The sequence below is a fragment of the Erinaceus europaeus genome, chromosome 2 (assembly GCF_950295315.1).
Source record: "Erinaceus europaeus chromosome 2, mEriEur2.1, whole genome shotgun sequence".
Taxonomy (NCBI): Eukaryota; Metazoa; Chordata; class Mammalia; order Eulipotyphla; family Erinaceidae; genus Erinaceus; species Erinaceus europaeus.
Window position 1 is genome coordinate 121505592 of NC_080163.1, and position 18333 is coordinate 121523924.

The 18333-nt window shown below is 43.4% G+C and overlaps 1 protein-coding gene across 8 annotated transcripts in view; it reads right to left on the bottom strand.

Moving 5' to 3' along the window:
• The window catches only part of KIAA0513 (KIAA0513 ortholog), a 74557-nt gene that overhangs the window by 17551 nt on the left and 38673 nt on the right, over positions 1–18333 (bottom strand). For 5 of the 8 annotated variants that reach the window (XM_060185078.1, XM_007531590.3, XM_007531596.3 and 2 more), the window contains exons 2-5: positions 8934–9021; positions 8153–8605; positions 2451–2550; positions 852–925 (exon numbers count right to left, since the gene is read on the bottom strand). In XM_060185078.1, the coding sequence (XP_060041061.1) occupies positions 852–925; positions 2451–2550; positions 8153–8481 (503 nt within the window). In that variant the 5' untranslated portion in view covers positions 8482–8605; positions 8934–9021. The remainder of the gene's footprint in view (positions 1–851; positions 926–2450; positions 2551–8152; positions 8606–8933; positions 9022–18333) is intronic. The other 3 variants (XM_060185081.1, XM_060185079.1, XM_060185080.1) reach the window with 1 other exon arrangement.

The following is an 18333-nucleotide window of genomic DNA, read 5'->3' on the forward strand; positions in this document are numbered from 1 at the left end:
CACTTATGTCACACCAGAGCTCACTTTTCATTGGCCCAATGGTGTAAACTCCTCCCCCTTCATATAGTGTAAAAGAAAAAAAGAAACCTTCCATCAAACTTCTTTTCATGTGCAGATTCAGTGAAGATATCTCTATGCTATATAATAAGCATGTATTCCTGTTCCATTTGTGTGAACTTAGAAAAATAATCCTCAGGGCCTCCTCTCCCTGAGTGTTTCCTCAACATAATGACTATGAGATATGCACAGACCACTCAACCAAACAGGCAAAAAAGGATGCTCACAAAGTGGGGGCTTTCCGCCACCAGAAGTCCACTCTACTGGAGAATGAAGGACACATGGGAGAGAACAGTCTTGAGAAAGCCAACAGGTGCCAAACTCTCTCACAGCAAGCAGCACACAGCAGGGTGACAAAATGAGGCTAGAGCAGGCAAGGAGGCCTAGGAGTCACGTGCTGTGCCTCCTGCTGGGACAGGCAGCAGAGAGGGGCCCTGTTCCCAGCGCTGGCTTTTGTGATGGGGCTCCATCAGGGCCTAATGAGTACTCAGGGCAGGCCGTGGGCGGTCATGAAGTGCTACTAAGAGGACAGGGAGAAAATGCCAGATCCCTGCTGGAGGACAGAATTAGGGGGTGGGGGTGGGAGGGGGCTCCTTTCTAATCACAGTCTGTGCTGAAAGGCGTTGACTCACACCCAGCTGGGGCCTCTGGCCTTGGCTGCAGGTGAGCCTGTGAACTCCCTTCTGTGAGTGTGTCAGGTCTGGATGATTCACAGAGAGATTGCAGGGCAGGCGGGAGTGAGTGGGCCTGCTGGTTAGGACAGAGGCTCAAAGCAACTGCACTATACTACTTACTCGAACAGGACTACTGCAAATGACTGCACCAGGCGGTAGAAGGTTGGCTCTGAGACACACTTGGAATTGCAGCGCTATTCAGAAGAAATCAGACACGTCAGTAGGAGTTCTGGGAGGGCAGGTTGCAGAGCATGGCTGGGCCTCACTGTGCTGCTCCTGCTCTGGAGAGGCCAGGTCAGAGCGGGGCAGGGCTCAGCACATGGCCACAGCTCTAGAGAAGGCAAGCTGGAGCCAGCGGAGCTCCCATCCTCATGGGAGCACAAGGGTCGCCCCTTTTCCTTTTTCTCCTTAACTGAAAACTTGGACTGGGGAAATAACATAATAACAGAAAAGTTAAAAATAACATATGCAGAAAACTTTCATGCCTGAGGCTCTGCGATCCCATGTTCAATCTCCAGCATCACCATAAGCCAAAACTGAGCAGTGTTGTGGCCTCTCTCTCTCTCTCTCTCTTTCTCTCTGTATCTCTCTGTCATTATGAATGAATGAATGAATGAATGCATGAATGAATGAATGAACAGGGAAGGGGTTCAGAGGAGAAAACCTAGCAACCTCAAATACTCACTTGCCAGGAGGGACAGAACCCCAATTGACCATACAGGCTATTTCTGGGCTGGGTTTGGGGCTCATTAATTTCTCTCTTTGCTAACCTACTTTTTTATGATTTTTTTTACAGGATATTCATAATAAGAACACTAAAAGAAGAAGAAGAAGAAAGAGAAGGAGAAGGAAGAAAAGGAGATGGTGATGATAGGAACCACAGTAATAAAAGGACTCACTGGATATCTTCAGAGCCTTATTCATTTCTTTTTTTTTAATATTTATTTAATTTATTTATTCCCTTTTGTTGCCCTTGTTGTTTTATTGTTGTAGTTATTATTGTTATTGTCATTGTTGGATAGGACAGAGAGAAATGGAGAGAGGGAGGGGAAGACAGAGAGGAGGCGAGAAAGCTAGACACCTGCAGACCTGCTTCACCGCCTGTGAAGCGACTCCCCTGCAGGTGGGGAGCTGGGGTTTGAACCAGGATCCTTATGCCGGTCCTTGTGCTTTGCGCCACCTGCGCTTAACCCGCTGTGCTACAGCCCGACTCCCCCTTATTCATTTCTTTAAAATTTTTAAATTATATTTATTTATTTATTTATTGGACAGAGACAGCCAGAAATCAAGAGGGAAGGGAGTGACAGAGATGGAGAGAGACTGAGAGACACCTGCAACACTGCTTCACCACTCGCAAAACTTTCCCCCTACAGGTGGGAAGGGGACTTGAACCTGGGTCCTTGCTCACTATAACACATGTGCTCAACCAGGTGCCCCACCAACCGGCCCCAAACCTCATTCATTTCTGAAAGTACATGGCTGTCACCATCCTGAGTATATCTTTACCAACGCTGATTTCCATGGACAATTTAATAAACATATACATGGACAGTACTCACAGGCTGGTCTGTGAAAACCCCACTTGCCTGGAATGTCATGTAGCTTTGTGGCCCTGCCCAGGCCTTCCCAACTCTCAGGTAAGTCTGACTTTGTTCTGCTGCTGGGCCACTTCCTCAACTCTTTTCTCCCAGAATGTCTGGGGCAGGTCCCTCTTCTCACCTGGGCACTCACATATCGAGCAAACCATTCCCGTCCTTTTCCATTTTCACTGCTACAGAATTCTCCAAATTTGGCCTTCTCCTCCTGGTCCAAGTCCTCCCTAAAAAAAAGGGGGGGAGATGAGGGGGAAGAGTAAAAGGAAAGAGAAAGAGAGAGAGAGAGAGAGAGAGAGAGAGAGAGAAAGCTTTTCAATCTCCCAGAGCAAAAGGGTTACCATCAGGGAAGAGGAAGAAGTAATTTCCTACTGCACCTGCCCAGAGAAGACACCAGACATCTGTGTACCTCCCCCTGCCTGGGCACACCATGAGAAATGTCATTAGTTAAGGCTCAGAGGTGAGGAGAGGGGGTCAGAGGAACAGCCCCAGCTGGGGGTGGGGGTGGTGGTGGGAATGAGAGTCCCAAGGTCCGTGCTCCTTCCCCCTTTGCCCTGCTGCCTCAGTGAGATGCAGCACTGTCCCCCAGCCCCTGCACGCTTCCACTTCCCACTGATCCTCACTGCTGTGGTCAGCATGGACCCTCCCACAGAATTAACCTGGTCTGCCAGTCTCAGTCTCAGAAGGACACACAGAGGCCAAGAGACACTCCCTCTACAGACACCCATCAGGGCAAGAGTGGGTGCTGACTCCCCAGATCTGTGTGAAAGCAGCAAAGACTGGGGGGCCCCAGGCACCACCAAGACAGAGTCACCACGACTGAGGTGGAGAACATGCTTATCCAGTTTCAACATCTGGCCCATCACTCTTCACAGGAAGACAATAATCTCCTGATTATAAAGACCAGAAGACGGGAGCAGAAGGCTGAAGATCAAACGGTGTGCTCTTTCATTTATTTAAAGTTTTGCTAAAAACACCCTGCGCTTGTTTATCCCCAAACACCAACATCAGATGAAAGAGAACTTGCCAGCCCTTTTGTAGTGAGTTTCTGGATAGCTCTTGAAAAGGTAGCTGACTCAGACATCTACCTGCCATGTTTCCAGCAGGCTGCACTGGCTATGGTTGCACACTCATCTTGCAGACAAGTTAGCGAGTTCCCAGGCTCTCTCCCTTTTCATTACCTGGGTGTGCTGACTGGTCTCAGGGTTCCAGAGATGAGGAGAGGACAAATAAAATAAGCAAGAAATCACATCCTCTGCTCTCCCAGAGAGACTCTAAATGGAGCAGAGGACACATTTGAAACATCAACTATTTGGATCTTCCTCAAGCCCTTCCTGTTTCTAAATGCACAGAAAATTGAGATTCCATAAAACTTAGCAAAGATGTCAAAGCCACATATCACACAAAGGCTTATTACTAGCTCAAAGAACCTCTTTGACAAGCACATTTAAGATGTGGGGCTTGGATAGAGGAAAGCTGGTGGGGATGAGAAGAGTATTCCATCTCACCCCATGCTACCCTGTGTCCCTCTATCTTCATCAAGTAACCATCAATCAATGTGATATTAATGTATGCGCTGCAGAAGGGAGGTGGGAACATGTGTACCATACAAGGTGTTTGTGAACCTACAGCTGTGGGCCACACCACTTTGAGAATCTATGATCCTACACCTGAACTGGAACTAGAGTAGCTACTATCCACACATAGCCATTTAACTTAAACTTATAATGAAATAAAATGTTGAAATTTACTAGTGGGTAACACATCTGAGAAAGGTAGGTTGAAGGTAACTTCATCAATTTACTTGGAAGGAACATAAGTGACTATCAACACAGCCCACTCTGAATGTAGGGTCAACTGCAGAAATACTGCTGTTGCCTTAACAAGAGGAGAAAAGGGATTCCTGAAGCGAGTGCTCCTCAGACTTTGATGTGTGCATGAAATGTCTTAAGATTTTTGTTTGTTTATTTGTGTGTTTATAGACAGAGAAGGCAGAGAGAGAGAGAGAGAGAGAGAGAGAACTGAAGCTTCCTTTAGTGAGGCAGGGGCTGGGTTATCTTGGTCCTCACACATGGTAAAGCCACACACTATCCTCGTGAGTTAATTCAACAGCCCTCTAGAGGTTTGTTTGTTTACTTATTTATTTTATGCACCACCAAAGAATGAACCAAGAGCCTCCCACACATGTGATACTGCTCAATAGCTTCCCCAGCCCACTCCCACCCCTATTGTCTCCATTCTATTTCGTTAGAGAAAGAGAAACAGAGCAAGAAAGAGGGCATGACACCACAGCAACACTCTATCACCCAAGGAGTTCTTTAGTCCTGTCCATGGTCTTCCCATGTGGTGCTAGGAATAGAACCCAAGGCATCATTCATAGTAAGGTGTTCTCACTGAGCTACCTTCCAAGCCCCAGAGTCTGGGGGCCCCAAGACTTTGCATTTTACCTGTCCTTATGAATAGAGATTCAAGAGCCAGCACCTGAAACCCATGATCTGGGCTGCTCTCTGCTTCCTCTACCAAGGTATTAGCATGAGGCTAGAGAGCTAGAGACCTTGCCACAGATCCCTGCTCCCCAGGAGACTTTTTCTTTTCTTTTCTTTTTCTTTTTTCTTTCTTTCCTTCCTTTATTTTTTATATTTATTTTTCCTTTTGTTACCCTTGTTGTTTTTTATTGTTGTTGTAGTATTATTGTTGTTGCTATTGATGTCCATTAGATAGGCCAGAAATGGAGAGAGGAGGGGAAGACAGAGGAGGAAAGAAAGATAGACACCTGCAGATGTGCTTCACTGCCTGTGAAACAACTCCCCTGCAGGTGGGGAGCCGGGGGCTAGAACTGGGATCCTTACACTGGTTGGTAAGTAAGGCTTTGCACCACGTGTGCTTAACCTGCTGTGCTACCGCCCAACTCCCCCTTAATTTCTTTCTTCTTTCCTTCCTTTCCTTCCCTCCCTCCTTCCTTTGTTGCTTCTTTCTTTCCTTTCTTTCCTTCCTTCATTCTTTTTTTTCTTTACCAGAGCAGTGCTCAGCTCCTGCTTATGGTGGCATAGGGGATTAAGCCTGGGACTTCAAAGCCTCAGGCATGAGAGTCTTTTTGCATAACCATTATGCTACTTACCCCACTCTCCCTGCTCCCCAGTCAACAGTCCTACCCATACTTTTACTTCCTGTTGTTTCTACTGTCTATTCTCCTTCTTTGCCCCTTCAATAACGACAAAAGAAAGGTCAGAAGGAGATGCAAGGAAGGGCGCCAGCCTACTGGCTGCTGAAGGCTCAGCAGGCCATGAACACACCAAGGACTATGGGGCTCCAGAACCTTCCCTCTTTACAATGCCCTGACGGTTCAGATTGGCTCCTAATTGCACAGTAAGACTTTGACATGGAGAACTAATGGGCAGCTCACCTGGAAGTGCTCAGCTGCTGGGGAAACCCAGCTGAGAGTCCTCAGGTTAGCAAGGATTGGGGAGAACATGGGTGGGAAGGTGGGGGCAGTGAGGGAGAGAGCAGTGAAAATACCCCTAAGGAGTAGCCCAGGAAGTAGAGCAATAGTAGAATATAGGACTTGCAAGCAAGTTCAACTGAGTTTGACTCCTGGTGCTACAGATTCCAGAGTAATGTTCTGGTCCTCTCTCTCTCTCATCAATAAATCTTTTAAACATAAAGAATGGAACCAGGAAATAGCTCACTTGGTAGCATGCACACTTCACTTTGTATGAGTACCCAGGTTCAAGGCCCTGGCCAGTTTTGCAAGCACCTTGCTAAATGGGAGTCTTCACAAGTAGTAGAACAGTGCTGTGATGTGTTTCCTTCTCTCTCACTGTATCTCTCTCCATCTCTGTCTCTCACCCTCTATCTAGGAAAAGAAAAAAAAAAAGCAGAAGGAGTCAGGCAGTAGTGAAGCGGGTTAAGCACACATGGCACAAAGCCCAAGGACCAGTTTAAGGATCCTGGTTCAAGCCCCCAGCTCCCCACCTGCAGGGGAGTTGCTTCACAGGCGATGAAGCACGTCTGCAGGTGTCTATCTTTCTCTCCCCCTGTATGTCTTCCCCTCCTCTCTCCATTTCTCTCTGTCCTATCTAACAACAACGATATCAATAACAACAAGAATAATAACTACAACAATAAAAAAAACTGACAATGGCAACAGAAGGGAAAATAAATAAATATTTAAAAAAGAAAAAGCACAAGAACAAATAAACATTCCATGTTCATGGATTGGAAGAATTAACATCATCAAAAATGAATATACTACCCAGAGCCATCTATAAATTTAATGCTATCCCCATCAAGATTCCAACCACATTTTTTAAGGAGACTAGAACAAATGCTACAAATGTTTATCTGGAACAAAAAAAAGACCTAGGATTGCCAAAACAATCTTGAGAAGAAAGAACAAAACTGGAAGCATAACACTCCCAGATCTCAAATTGTATTACAGGGCCATTGTCATCAAAATTGCTTGGTACTGGAACATGAACAGACACACTGACCTGTGGACTAAAATTGAGAGCCCAGAAGTAAGCCCCCACACCTATGGACATCTAATTTTAGACAAAGGTGCCCAGACTATTAGATGGGGAAAGATGAGTCTCTTCAACAAATGGTGTTGGAAAAAATGGGTTGAAACATGCAGAAGAATGAAACTGAACCACTATATTTCACCAATTACAAAAGTAAATTCCAAGTGGATCAAGGACTTGGATATTAGACCAGAAACTATCAAATACTTAGAGGAAAATATTGGCAGAACTCTTTTCCGCATAAATTGTAAAGATATCTTCAATGAAACAAATCCAATTACAAAGAAGACTAAGGCAAGTATAAACCTATGGGATTACATCAAATTAAAAAGCTTCTGTACAGCAAAAGAAACCACTACCCAAACAGAGAGACCCCTCACAGAAGGGAAGAAGATCTTTACATGCCATACATCAGACAAGAGGCTAATAACCAAAATATATAAAGAGCTTACCAAACTCAACAACAAGACAACAAATAACCCCATCCAAAAATGGGGAGAGGACATGGACAGAATATTCACCACAGAAGAGACCCAAAACGCTGAGAAACACATGAAAAAGTGCTCCAAGTCTCTGATTATCAGAGAAATGCAAATAAAGACAACCATGAGATACCACTTCACTCCTGAGAATGTCACACGTCAGTAAAGGTAGCAGCAGCAAATGCTGGAGAGGTTGTGGGGTCAAAGGAACCCTCCTGCACTGCTGGTGGGAATGTAAATTGGTCCAGCCTCTGTGGAGAACAGTCTGGAGAACTCTCAGAAGGCAAGAAATGGACCTACCCTATGATCCTGCAATTCCTCTCCTGGGGATATATCCTAAGGAATCCAACTCACCCATCCAAAAAGATCTGTATACACATATGTTCTTAACAGCACATTTTGTAATAGCCAAAACCTGGAAGCAACCCAGGTGTCCAACAACAGATGAGTGGCTGAGCAAGTTGTGGTATATATACACAATGGAATAGTACTCAGCTATTAGAAATGGTGACTTCACCATTTTCAGCCGATCTTGTATGGAGCTTGAAAAATTCATGTTAAGTGAAATAAGTAAGAACAAATAAACATAAAACGTATGCTGAATGTGGTAGGATCATATAGGCACAAAGTCCTAGTGATAACTCTGGGATAAAGAACAAATAAATAAACAAACAAAAAAGAGGAAGGAAGGAAGGAAGGAAGGAAGGAAGGATGAACAAAGAGAGCATTTCCCAATGTTTCTGTGGCCCTAGGGCTAACATGCCTCACTGGCTGGGACTAAAGCCTGCCTGGCCTGGGTGCCACTCTGGGAGGGACAGAAAGCTCACCCTCCAGAGAAGATCTTCTCCACATAGCTGCGCATAAACTCCCGGAGCTCTAGCGACTCCTCATCCTGGGCTGACTCTGTACTCTGGTTGGAGGAGAAGGAATCATTGGAGGAGGAGCGGTGGTACTGGTCCCAGGATGGGTGGGAGGGTGACTCAGCTGTGTCGTTCTCACTGTCAGCCGACTCAGTGGCCTCACTCTCAGACATGCGGTCACTCTGGGAGCCGTCCTGATCCTGCAGCTGGTGGGGCAGGGCCTCCACAGGTGAGGAGGCCGAGGGCTCAGGCCCAAAGTCAATCAGTGAGCCCACGGGCACCTCAGGAGCCTCCATGATGGGGGGACTGGCAACTGCTGGGCTGGCTTCCACGGTGTGTCAGAGGAGGGCCTCCAGGCACTTGGGGACAGCTGGCCAGCAGGGAGGTGTCCTCTGAAGCAGCTCACAGGCACTAAGGCATCTGGAATGGAAGCACAGACACAAGCACCATCACCCTGAGGCTTACTTCTTACCCAAGGGGACCAGGCACAGAGAACCCAGCCTTACAGGAACGAATGGGTTTACAAATTCTCTGTAAAAGGAATAAGTTCTGTACTTCCAGAACCTGGGACACTGACATTATTCCTCTTCTATCCACTTTACTGGGTTTCGTTGTTATTTTACAAGCATAGTTATCACTCCATGCCTAAATCATTCCACCACTTCCAGAAGACTTATTTTTCTCTTCCAGATAGAGGGTGACAGGGATCAGGAGGTAACATAGTGATTATGCAAAAAGACTTTCATACCTGAGGTCTTAAAGTTCCAGGTTCAATCCCAGGCAGCACCACAAAACCAGAGCTGAGTGGATCAACTAGGAATACCAAAGGAGACCACCTGGGAACACAACAAGACAGGACTAGAACAACTTCAGAAACCCACCAAATCACTGGTGAGTGCAAACACGTGTGGCTCATGGACAAAGAGGAGCCTAGGGAGAGATTGGGTGGCTATTAACAGTCTGACAGTTTACCAGTTGAGACACCACCTCCAGTCTGTTTTCACCAACAAAAAGACAACTGAAGGGAGGAGAGGACTCTCTTGAGACTCACCAAATGCAACTTTGAGTCTCCACTGCTACTGCCCTCACAATCTGGAGCAGCATCAGGGAGGTCCTGTGCTGACATTATGGGACAGAAAACTAACCAGGAAACTCAGGAGAAGATCTATACCTCAGTGGCCTAGCAATGGGGCTATAAGAATCTCTTTGCATAACCACTGGATTATCTCTGCCCCACCCTGCTTTATCTCTTGGGCAGGAGTCAGTGATTTAGCTAAGAAACAGACTTATAGTTTAAAAGCCTTTAGGCTCCCATAGCCTACAGGGAAGAACAAGGACAAAAGAGGCTCTTAAGCCACTGAGCTCCGACTCAGGGGTTAAAATACTATTGAAACAACTGTCAACTTCCACAACTGTGAACTCTTTAATTACCTTACTTAGACACAAGTCAATCCAGGCAAGAGTGATCAATGATGAGTAATTTTAAAAGTACTGACAGACAGACCTCATAACATAATATATAAAATAGTTAAACCAACAAGAAGAAATAGTGGAGAAATGAACCAGGACAAGGGTCCAGCTAAAAACCCCACAAAGGTTGAAGCACAAAATAATGAAGTCAACATCCAAACACTAGTTAAGGAAATAATCACAGGAGTGAGTAAAGAGTTTGAAAAAATTGTATCAGAAATGCAGAAACAACAAATGGAGACTCTGGAAGAAAACACTAATTATCTCAAGGTTATTAGAGAGCTGAAAGCTGAAGTAGCTGAGCTAAGAACACAACTGGCTGAACAAGATAAAACAATATCAGAACAGGGTAACAAAACAGATGAAGTCAAGAAAACACTAGGGGGAGAGAGAATAGAATAAATGAGGCTGAAGACAAAATTAGCAATTGAGGACAAATTAGAGACAAATAAAAAAGAAGGGATCTCAAAAAGAGATTAAGAGATACTGAAAACAACAACAGAGACCTATGTGATGACTTCAAAAGAAATAATATATGCATTATTGGCTTACCAGAGGAAGAAAGAGAGGGAGGGGAAGAAAGCATTCTTCAGGCCATAATTGCTGAAAACTTCTCTAGTCTAGACAACATAAAAGACAAGAAGCCCAGAGGGTCCCAAACAAATTAACCCAAACTTAAAAAAACCAAGACACATTATATTTAGAATGGAAAGGAATAAGGATAAAGAAAGGATCCTGAAGGGTGCAAGAGAAAAACAAAGAGTCACTTACAGAGGAAAACCCATAAGATTAGCAGCAGACTTCTTCACACAAACAATACAGACCAGAAGAGAATGGCAAGATATCTATCAAGTGCTTAATGAGAAATGCTTTCAACCAAGACTACTGTATCCTACTAGACAGTCATTCAGACTAGATGGAGGCATAAAAACCTTCTCAGACAAGCAACAGTTGAAGGAATCAATTATCACCAAGCCTTCCCTGAAAGAAGTTCTGAAAGGTCTCCTATAAACAGTCAGACCACCATAAATAGGCCATATATCAGAACACTCTAAAACTCTACAAGAATGGCATTAAAATATCTTCAATCTTTGATATCAATAAATGTCAATGGCCTGAATTCACCTATTAAAAGACACAGAGTACGAAGATGGATCAGAAAACACAACCCAACAATATGCTGTCTACAGGAAATCCACCTAACTCAACAAGACAAACACAGACTCAAAGTGAAAAGATGGAAAACTATCATACAGGCCAATGGCCCACAAAAAATGGCAGGAACAGCTATTCTTATATCTGACACTATAGACTTTAAAATAAATAAAATTTTAAAAGATAGGGATTGACACTATTAAATGCTCAGAGGATCAGTCAATCAAGAGGATTTAACAATTATTAACATCTATGCACCCAAGGAGAAGCCATCTAAATACATCAAACATCTACTGAAAGAGCTACAGCAATACATTAACAGCAATACACCCCATTCTCTCAACTTGACAGATCATCCAGGCAGAAAATCAATAAAGACATGAGGGAGCTAAATGAGGAGATAAATAAACTAGAACTATTGGACATTTTCAGAGTCATTCATCCCAAGAAACTGGAATACACATTTTACTCAAGTCCACAAGGGTCATTCTCAAGGAAAGACCATATGTTAGGCCACGAAGACAGCATTAGCAAATTCAAGAGCATTGAAATCATCCCACTTCTCAGACCACAGTGGAATTAAACTAACACCTAACAATCAACAAAAGATTAGTAACAGTCCCAAAATGTGGAAGCTCAACAGTACACTCCTTAACAACTTCTGGGTCAAAGAGGAAATAAAGGAAAAAATCAAAATGTTTCAAGAGTTCAATGAAAATGAAGACACAAGCTATCAAAATATTTGGGACACAGCTAAGGCAGTACCAAGAGGGAAGTTCACAGCCATACAAGCACACATTAGGAAACAAGAAAAAGCAGAAATAAACAGCCTGATTGCACATCTTAAAAACCTAGAAGAAGAAGAACAAAGGAACCCTAAAGTAACCAGAAGGACAGAAATCACTAAAGTTAGGGCAGAAATCAATAATATTGAAAATAAGAAAACCAGGAGTTGGGCTGTAGCACAGTGGGTTAAGCGCAGGTGGCGCAAAGCAAAGGATCAGAGTAAGGATCCCGGTTCAAGTTCCAGCTCCACACCTGCAGGGGAGTTGATTCACAAGCGGTGAAGCAGGTCTGCAGGTGTCTATCTTTCTCTCCCTCCCTCTGTTTTCCCCCTCCTCTCTCCATTTCTCTCTGTCCTATCCAACAACAATGACAACAATAATAACTATAACAATAAAATAACAAGGGCAACAAAAGGGAATAAATAAATAAAATATTTTAAAATAAAAAATAAGAAAGCCATACAAAAGATCAACAATAGTAAATGTTGGCTTTTTGAAAGAGTGAACAAAATCAACAAACCTTTAGCCAGACTCACAAAACAAAAAAGGGAGAAGACCCAAATAAATCAGATAGTAAATGAAAGAGGAGCTATCACAACAGAAACCACAGAAATTCAACATATCATGCCAGGCTTCTATAAACAACTATATGCCACCAAGCTAGAGAACCTGGAAGAAATGGACGATTTCCTAGATACCTACCAACTTCCAAAACTAAGTAGAGGAAGTAGATAACATGAACAGGCTAATGAAAATTGAAACAGTTAATGAAATTGAAATTGAAACAGTTATCAAATGAAAATGAAACAGTTATCAAATGAAATTGAAATTGAAACAGTTATCAAAAATCTCCCCAAAAATAAAAGTTCTGGACCAGATGGTTTTACAAATGAATTCTACAAAACCTTCAAAGAAGAACTAATACCTCTACTTTTAAAAGTCTTCCAGAAGATTGAAGACACTGGAATACTCCCTTCCAGCTTCTATGAAGCCAACATCACTTTGATACCTAAAGCAAACAGGGACACAACAAAAAAAGAGAACTACAGACCAATATCTCTGATGAATATAGATGCTAAAATATTGAACAAAATTCTAGCCAACTGGATACAGCAGTATATTAAAAAGATTGTTCATCGGGGGTCGGGCGGTGGCGCAGTGGGTTAAGGGCACATGGCACAATGTGCAGGGACCTGCGTAAGGATCCTGGTTTGAGCCCCTGGCTCCCCACCTGCAGCGGAGTTGCTTCACAGGCGGTGAAGCAAGTCTGCAGGTGTCTATCTTTCTCTCCCCCTCTCTCTCTGTCTTCCCCTCCTCTCTCCATTTCTCTCTGTCCTATCCAACAACAAAGCAACGTCAACAATGGCAATAATAACCGCAACGAGGCTGCAACAACTAGGGCAACAAAAAGGGGGAAAAATGGCCTCCAGGAGCGGTGGATTCATGGTGCAGGCACCGAGCCCAGCAATAACCCTGGAGGAAAAAAAAAAAGGATTGTTCATCATGACCAAGTGGGGTTTAACCCAGGCATGCAAGGTTGGTTTAATATATGTAAATCAATCAACGTGAACCACCACATCAACAAAAGCAAGACCAAATACCACATGGTCATATCAATAGAGGCAGAGAAAGCCTTTGACAAAATACAACATCCCTTTATAACCAAAACACTACAAAAATGGGAATAGATGGAAAATTCCTGAAGATAGTGAAGTCTATATATAGTAAACCTACAGCCAACATGATACTCAATGGTGAAAAACTAGAAGCACTTCCACTCAGATCAGGTACTAGACAGGGCTGCCCACTATCACCATTACTATTCAACATAGTCTTAGAAGTTCTTGCCATAGCAATCAGGCAGGAGCAATGAATTAAAGGGATACAGATTGGAAGAGATCTCCCTATTTGCAGATGACATGATAGTATACATAGAAAAACCTAAGGAATCCAGCAAGAAGGTTTTGGAAATCATCAGGCAATACAGTAAGGTGACAGGCTACAAAATTAACATTCAAAAGTCAGTGGCATTCCTCTATGCAAACACTAAATTAGAAGAAGTTGAAATCCAGAAATCAATTCCTTTTACTATAGCAACAAAAACAATAAAATATCTGGGAATAAACCTAACCAAAGAAGTGAAAGACTTGTATACTGAAAATTATGAGTCATTACTCAAGAAAATTGCAAAAGACACAAAGAGGCGGAAAGATATTCCATGTTCATGGTTTGGAAGAATTAACATCATCAAAATGAATATACTACCCAGAGCCATCTAAAAATTTAATGCTATCCCCATCAAGATTCCAACCACATTTTTTAGGAGAATAAAACAAATGCTACAAATGTTTATCTGGAACAAGAAAAGATCTAGGATTGCCAAAACAATCTTGAGAAGAAAGAACAAAACTGGAGGCATCACACTCCCAGATCTCAAATTGTATTACAGGACCATTGTCTTCAAAATTGCTTGGTACTGGAACATGAACAGACACACTGGCCTGTGGACTAGAATTGAAAGCCCAGAAGTAAGCCCCCACACCTATGGACATCTAATTTTAGACAAAGGTGCCCAGACTATTAGATGGGGAAAGATGAATCTCTTCAACAAATGGTGTTGGAAAAAATGGGTTGAAACATGCAGAAGAATGAAACTGAACCACTATATTTCACCAATTACAAAAGTAAATTCCAAGTGGATCAAGGACTTGGATATTAGACCAGAAACTATCAAATACTTAGATGAAAATATTGGCAGAACTCTTTTCCGCATAAATTGTAAAGACATCTTCAATGAAACAAATCCAATTACAAAGAAGACTAAGGCAAGTATAAACCTATGGGATTACATCAAATTAAAAAGCTTCTGCACAGCAAAAGAAACCACTACCCAAACAGAGAGACCCCTCACAGAAGGGAAGAAGATCTTTACATGCCATACATCAGACAAAAGGCTAATAACCAAAATATATAAAGAGCTTGCCAAACTCAACAACAAGACGACAAATAACCCCATCCAAAAATGGGGAGAGGACATGGACAGAATATTCACCACAGAAGAGACCCAAAAGGCTGAGAAACACATGAAAAAGTGCTCCAAGTCTCTGATTGTCAGAGAAATGCAAATAAAGACAACCATGAGATACCACTTCACTCCTGAGAATGTCACACGTCAGAAAAGATAGCAGCAGCAAATGCTGGAGAGGTTGTGGGGTCAAAGGAACCCTCCTGCACTGCTGGTGGGAATGTAAATTGGTCCAGCCTCTGTGGAGAACAGTCTGGAGAACTCTCAGAAGGCAAGAAATGGACCTACCCTATGATCCTGCAATTCCTCTCCTGGGGATATATCCTAAGGAACCCAACTCACCTATCCAAAAAGATCTGTGTACACATATGTTCTTAACAGCACAATTTGTAATAGCCAAAACCTGGAAGCAACCTAGGTGTCCAACAACAGATGAGTGGCTGAGCAAGTTGTGATATATACACACAATGGAATACTACTCAGCTATTAGAAATGGTGACTTCACCATTTTCAGCCGATCTTGTATGTAGCATGAAAAATTCAAGTTAAGTGAAATAAGTCAGAAACAGAAAGATGAATATGGGATGATCTCACGCTCAGGCCGAAGCTGAAAAACAAGATCAGAGGAGAAAACACAGGTATAACCTGAACTGGAATTGGCTTATTGCACCAATGTGAAAGACTTTGGGGTGGGGAGGGGGGTAGAATACAGATCCAAGAAGGATGATAGAGGACATAGTGGGGGTTGTATTGTTATATACAACTGAGGAAAACTGGGGAATATTATGCATGTACAAACTATTGCATTTACTGTTGAATGTAAAACATTAATTCCCCAATAAAGATATTAAAAAATAAAAAATAAAAATAAATTTAAAAAATAATAGAGCCTAGGAGTGCTCTGGTCTCACTCTGTCCTCACATAGGGAAAGGTATATGCTAATGCATACACTTTTATTGTTTGTTTTTAATACTTATTTACTTATCTATTTATTGGATAGAGAGAAACTGAGGTGGAAGGAGAGAGTAAGTAGGGGGGAAAGAGAAACACCTGCAGCACAGCTTCACTGCTTGTAAAGCTTCCCCTCTCCAGGTGGGGGCTGGAGACTTGAGCTGGAGTCCTTGCACACTGTAATATGTGCACTGAACTAGGTGAACCACCACCCGGCCCTACTGTTTTCTTTTTTTTTTTTCTTTTTTTTTTTTTAATATTTATTTTATTTATTTATTCCCTTTTGTTGCCCTTGTTGTTTTATTGTTGTAGTTATTATTGTTGTTGTCATCGTTGTTGGATAGGACGGAGAGAAATGGAGAGAGGAGGGGAAGACAGAGAGGGGAGAGAAAGATAGACACCTGCAGACCTGCTTCACCGCCTGTGAAGCGACTCCCCTGCAGGTGGGGAGCCGGGGTTCGAACCGGGATCCTTATGCCCGTCCTTGTGCTTTGCGCCACCTGCGCTTAACCCGCTGCGCTACAGCCCGACTCCCCTGTTTTCTTTTTTTTTTCTCTTGTTTGCTGTTGTTATTTATTTTATTTTATTTATTTATTTATTTATTTAGACCAGACCACTACTCAGGTCTTGCTTATGGTGCTGTGGACTTTGGAATCTCAAACATGAGAATCTCTTTGCAAAATCCTGATGTTATCTCTCCCACTCCTGCTTTCTTTTTCTAAACCAGAGCTCTGCTCAGTTCTGGCTTATAGTGGTGCTGGGGATTGAACCTGGGATCTCAGAACCTGAAGCATGAAAGTCATTTGCTTTGGTGTAATACTCCAATTCCATTTCAGGTTCGACTTGTGTTTTCTTTTCTAATCTTGTTTTATAACTTCGGCCTGAGAGTGAGAGTATTGGCATATTGCACCAAAGTAAAAGACTCTGGGGGGGGGGGGGGGAGAATACAGGTCCAAAAAGGATGACAGAGGACCTAGTGGGGGTTGTATTGTTATATGGAAAACTGGGAGATGTTATGCATGTGCAAACTATTGCATTTACTATTGAATGTAAAATTCCCCAATAAAGTATTACACCAAAGTAAAAGACTATGGGGTGGGTGGGTGGGTGGGGAAAATACAGGTCCATGAAAAATTATGAATGAAATAGCGGGGGTTGTATTGCTAAATGGGAATCTGGGGAATGTTATGCATGTAAAAAAAAAAAGAAGTAGAAACGCAAAGCAGAAATTGACTGAGTTTGGAGTATGGCACCAAAGTAAGAAAGCAGAAGTATACTAGAGTTTGCAGTGAGTACCTCCCTAATACTTCCTCTCCACTTTTCCAAGCTTTGGGTCCATGATTGCTCAACAATTTGTTTGGCTTTGTATGTTAACTCTCTTTTCAGTCACCAGGTTCCAGGTGTCATCAGGATGCCGGCCAGACTTCCCTGGATTGAAGAAACCACCAATGTGTCCTGGAGCTCAGCTTCCCCAGAGACCCATCCTACTAGGGAAAGAGAGAGGCAGACTGGGAGTATGGACCGACCAGTCAACGCCCATGTTCAGCGAGGAAGCAATTACAGAAGCCAGACCTTCTACCTTCTGCAACCCTCAATGACCCTGGGTCCATGCTCACAGAGGGATAGAGAATGGGAAAGCTATCGGGGGAGGGGGTGGGATATGGAGATTGGGCGGTGGGAATTGTGTGGAGTTGTACCCCTCCTACCCTTATGGTTTTGTTAATTAATCCTTTCTTAAATAAAAAATAAATTTAAAAAAAAAAATGAAAAAAAAAAAAAAAAGTCATTTGCCGGGAGTCGGGCGGTAGCGCAGCGGGTTAAGCGCAGGTGGCGCCAAACTCAAGGACTGGCAAAAGGATCCAGGTTTGAGTCCCCGCTCCCCACCTGCAGGGGAGTCGCTTCACAGGCGGTGAAGCAGGTCTGCAGGTGTCTGTCTTTCTCTCCTCTTCTCTGTCTTCCCCTCCTCTCTCCATTTCTCTCTGTCCTATCCAACAACAATGACATTGATAATAACTACAACAATAAAACAACAAGGGCAACAAAAGGGGAATAAACAAATAAATAAATAAAATTAAAAAAAAGAAAGTCACTTGCATAACCACTATGCTATATATCCACTATGCTATATACCCAGTCTTGGAGGATGGCCGCTGGTTGCCTCTGTAGCCATCTAAGTGCCTCCCATGTGTTTGCTGAATGAACAGACCTGCCCCCAAACATGCACCAAGAGTAGAAAAGCCAGCAGGGCTGGGACTGAAATCTCTGCTGCTAAAACAAGAGTTAGCTGTCTGCTTGGGGTCCCTCCTCAATGCCTCCCCTGTAGCACACAACTAAGCAGAGAGGAAGAGCCCTCAGGCAAGAAAGTGCCAGAAGCTGGGCCTCACTTGCAGCTTCACCTCCACAGGCCCCAAGCATCTAGGATCAATTCCTGGCAGGCAAATGGCTTCTGATATTGTGGAACTAGTGTACCTTCCAAGCTCCACACCAAAACTGCCTTTGCTAAGAACTTAATGTTCAGGATCAGTTCCCTCCCCAAGATATTTTTAAACGCCTTGAGTCAGAGATGGACCTGCTGGCTCTGTGTCACCTGTCAGGCAAGCCCTACAAAGTTCATTTTGGTCCTCATCCCCCAAAAGAGAAGCAGAAACCTCAGCTCAAAAGAACTTGCTGTCGGGGCCAGGTGGTGGCGCATCTGGTTGAGCGCACTGGTTACAGTGCACAAGGACCTGGGTTCAAGCCCCTGGTCCCCACCTGCAGAGGA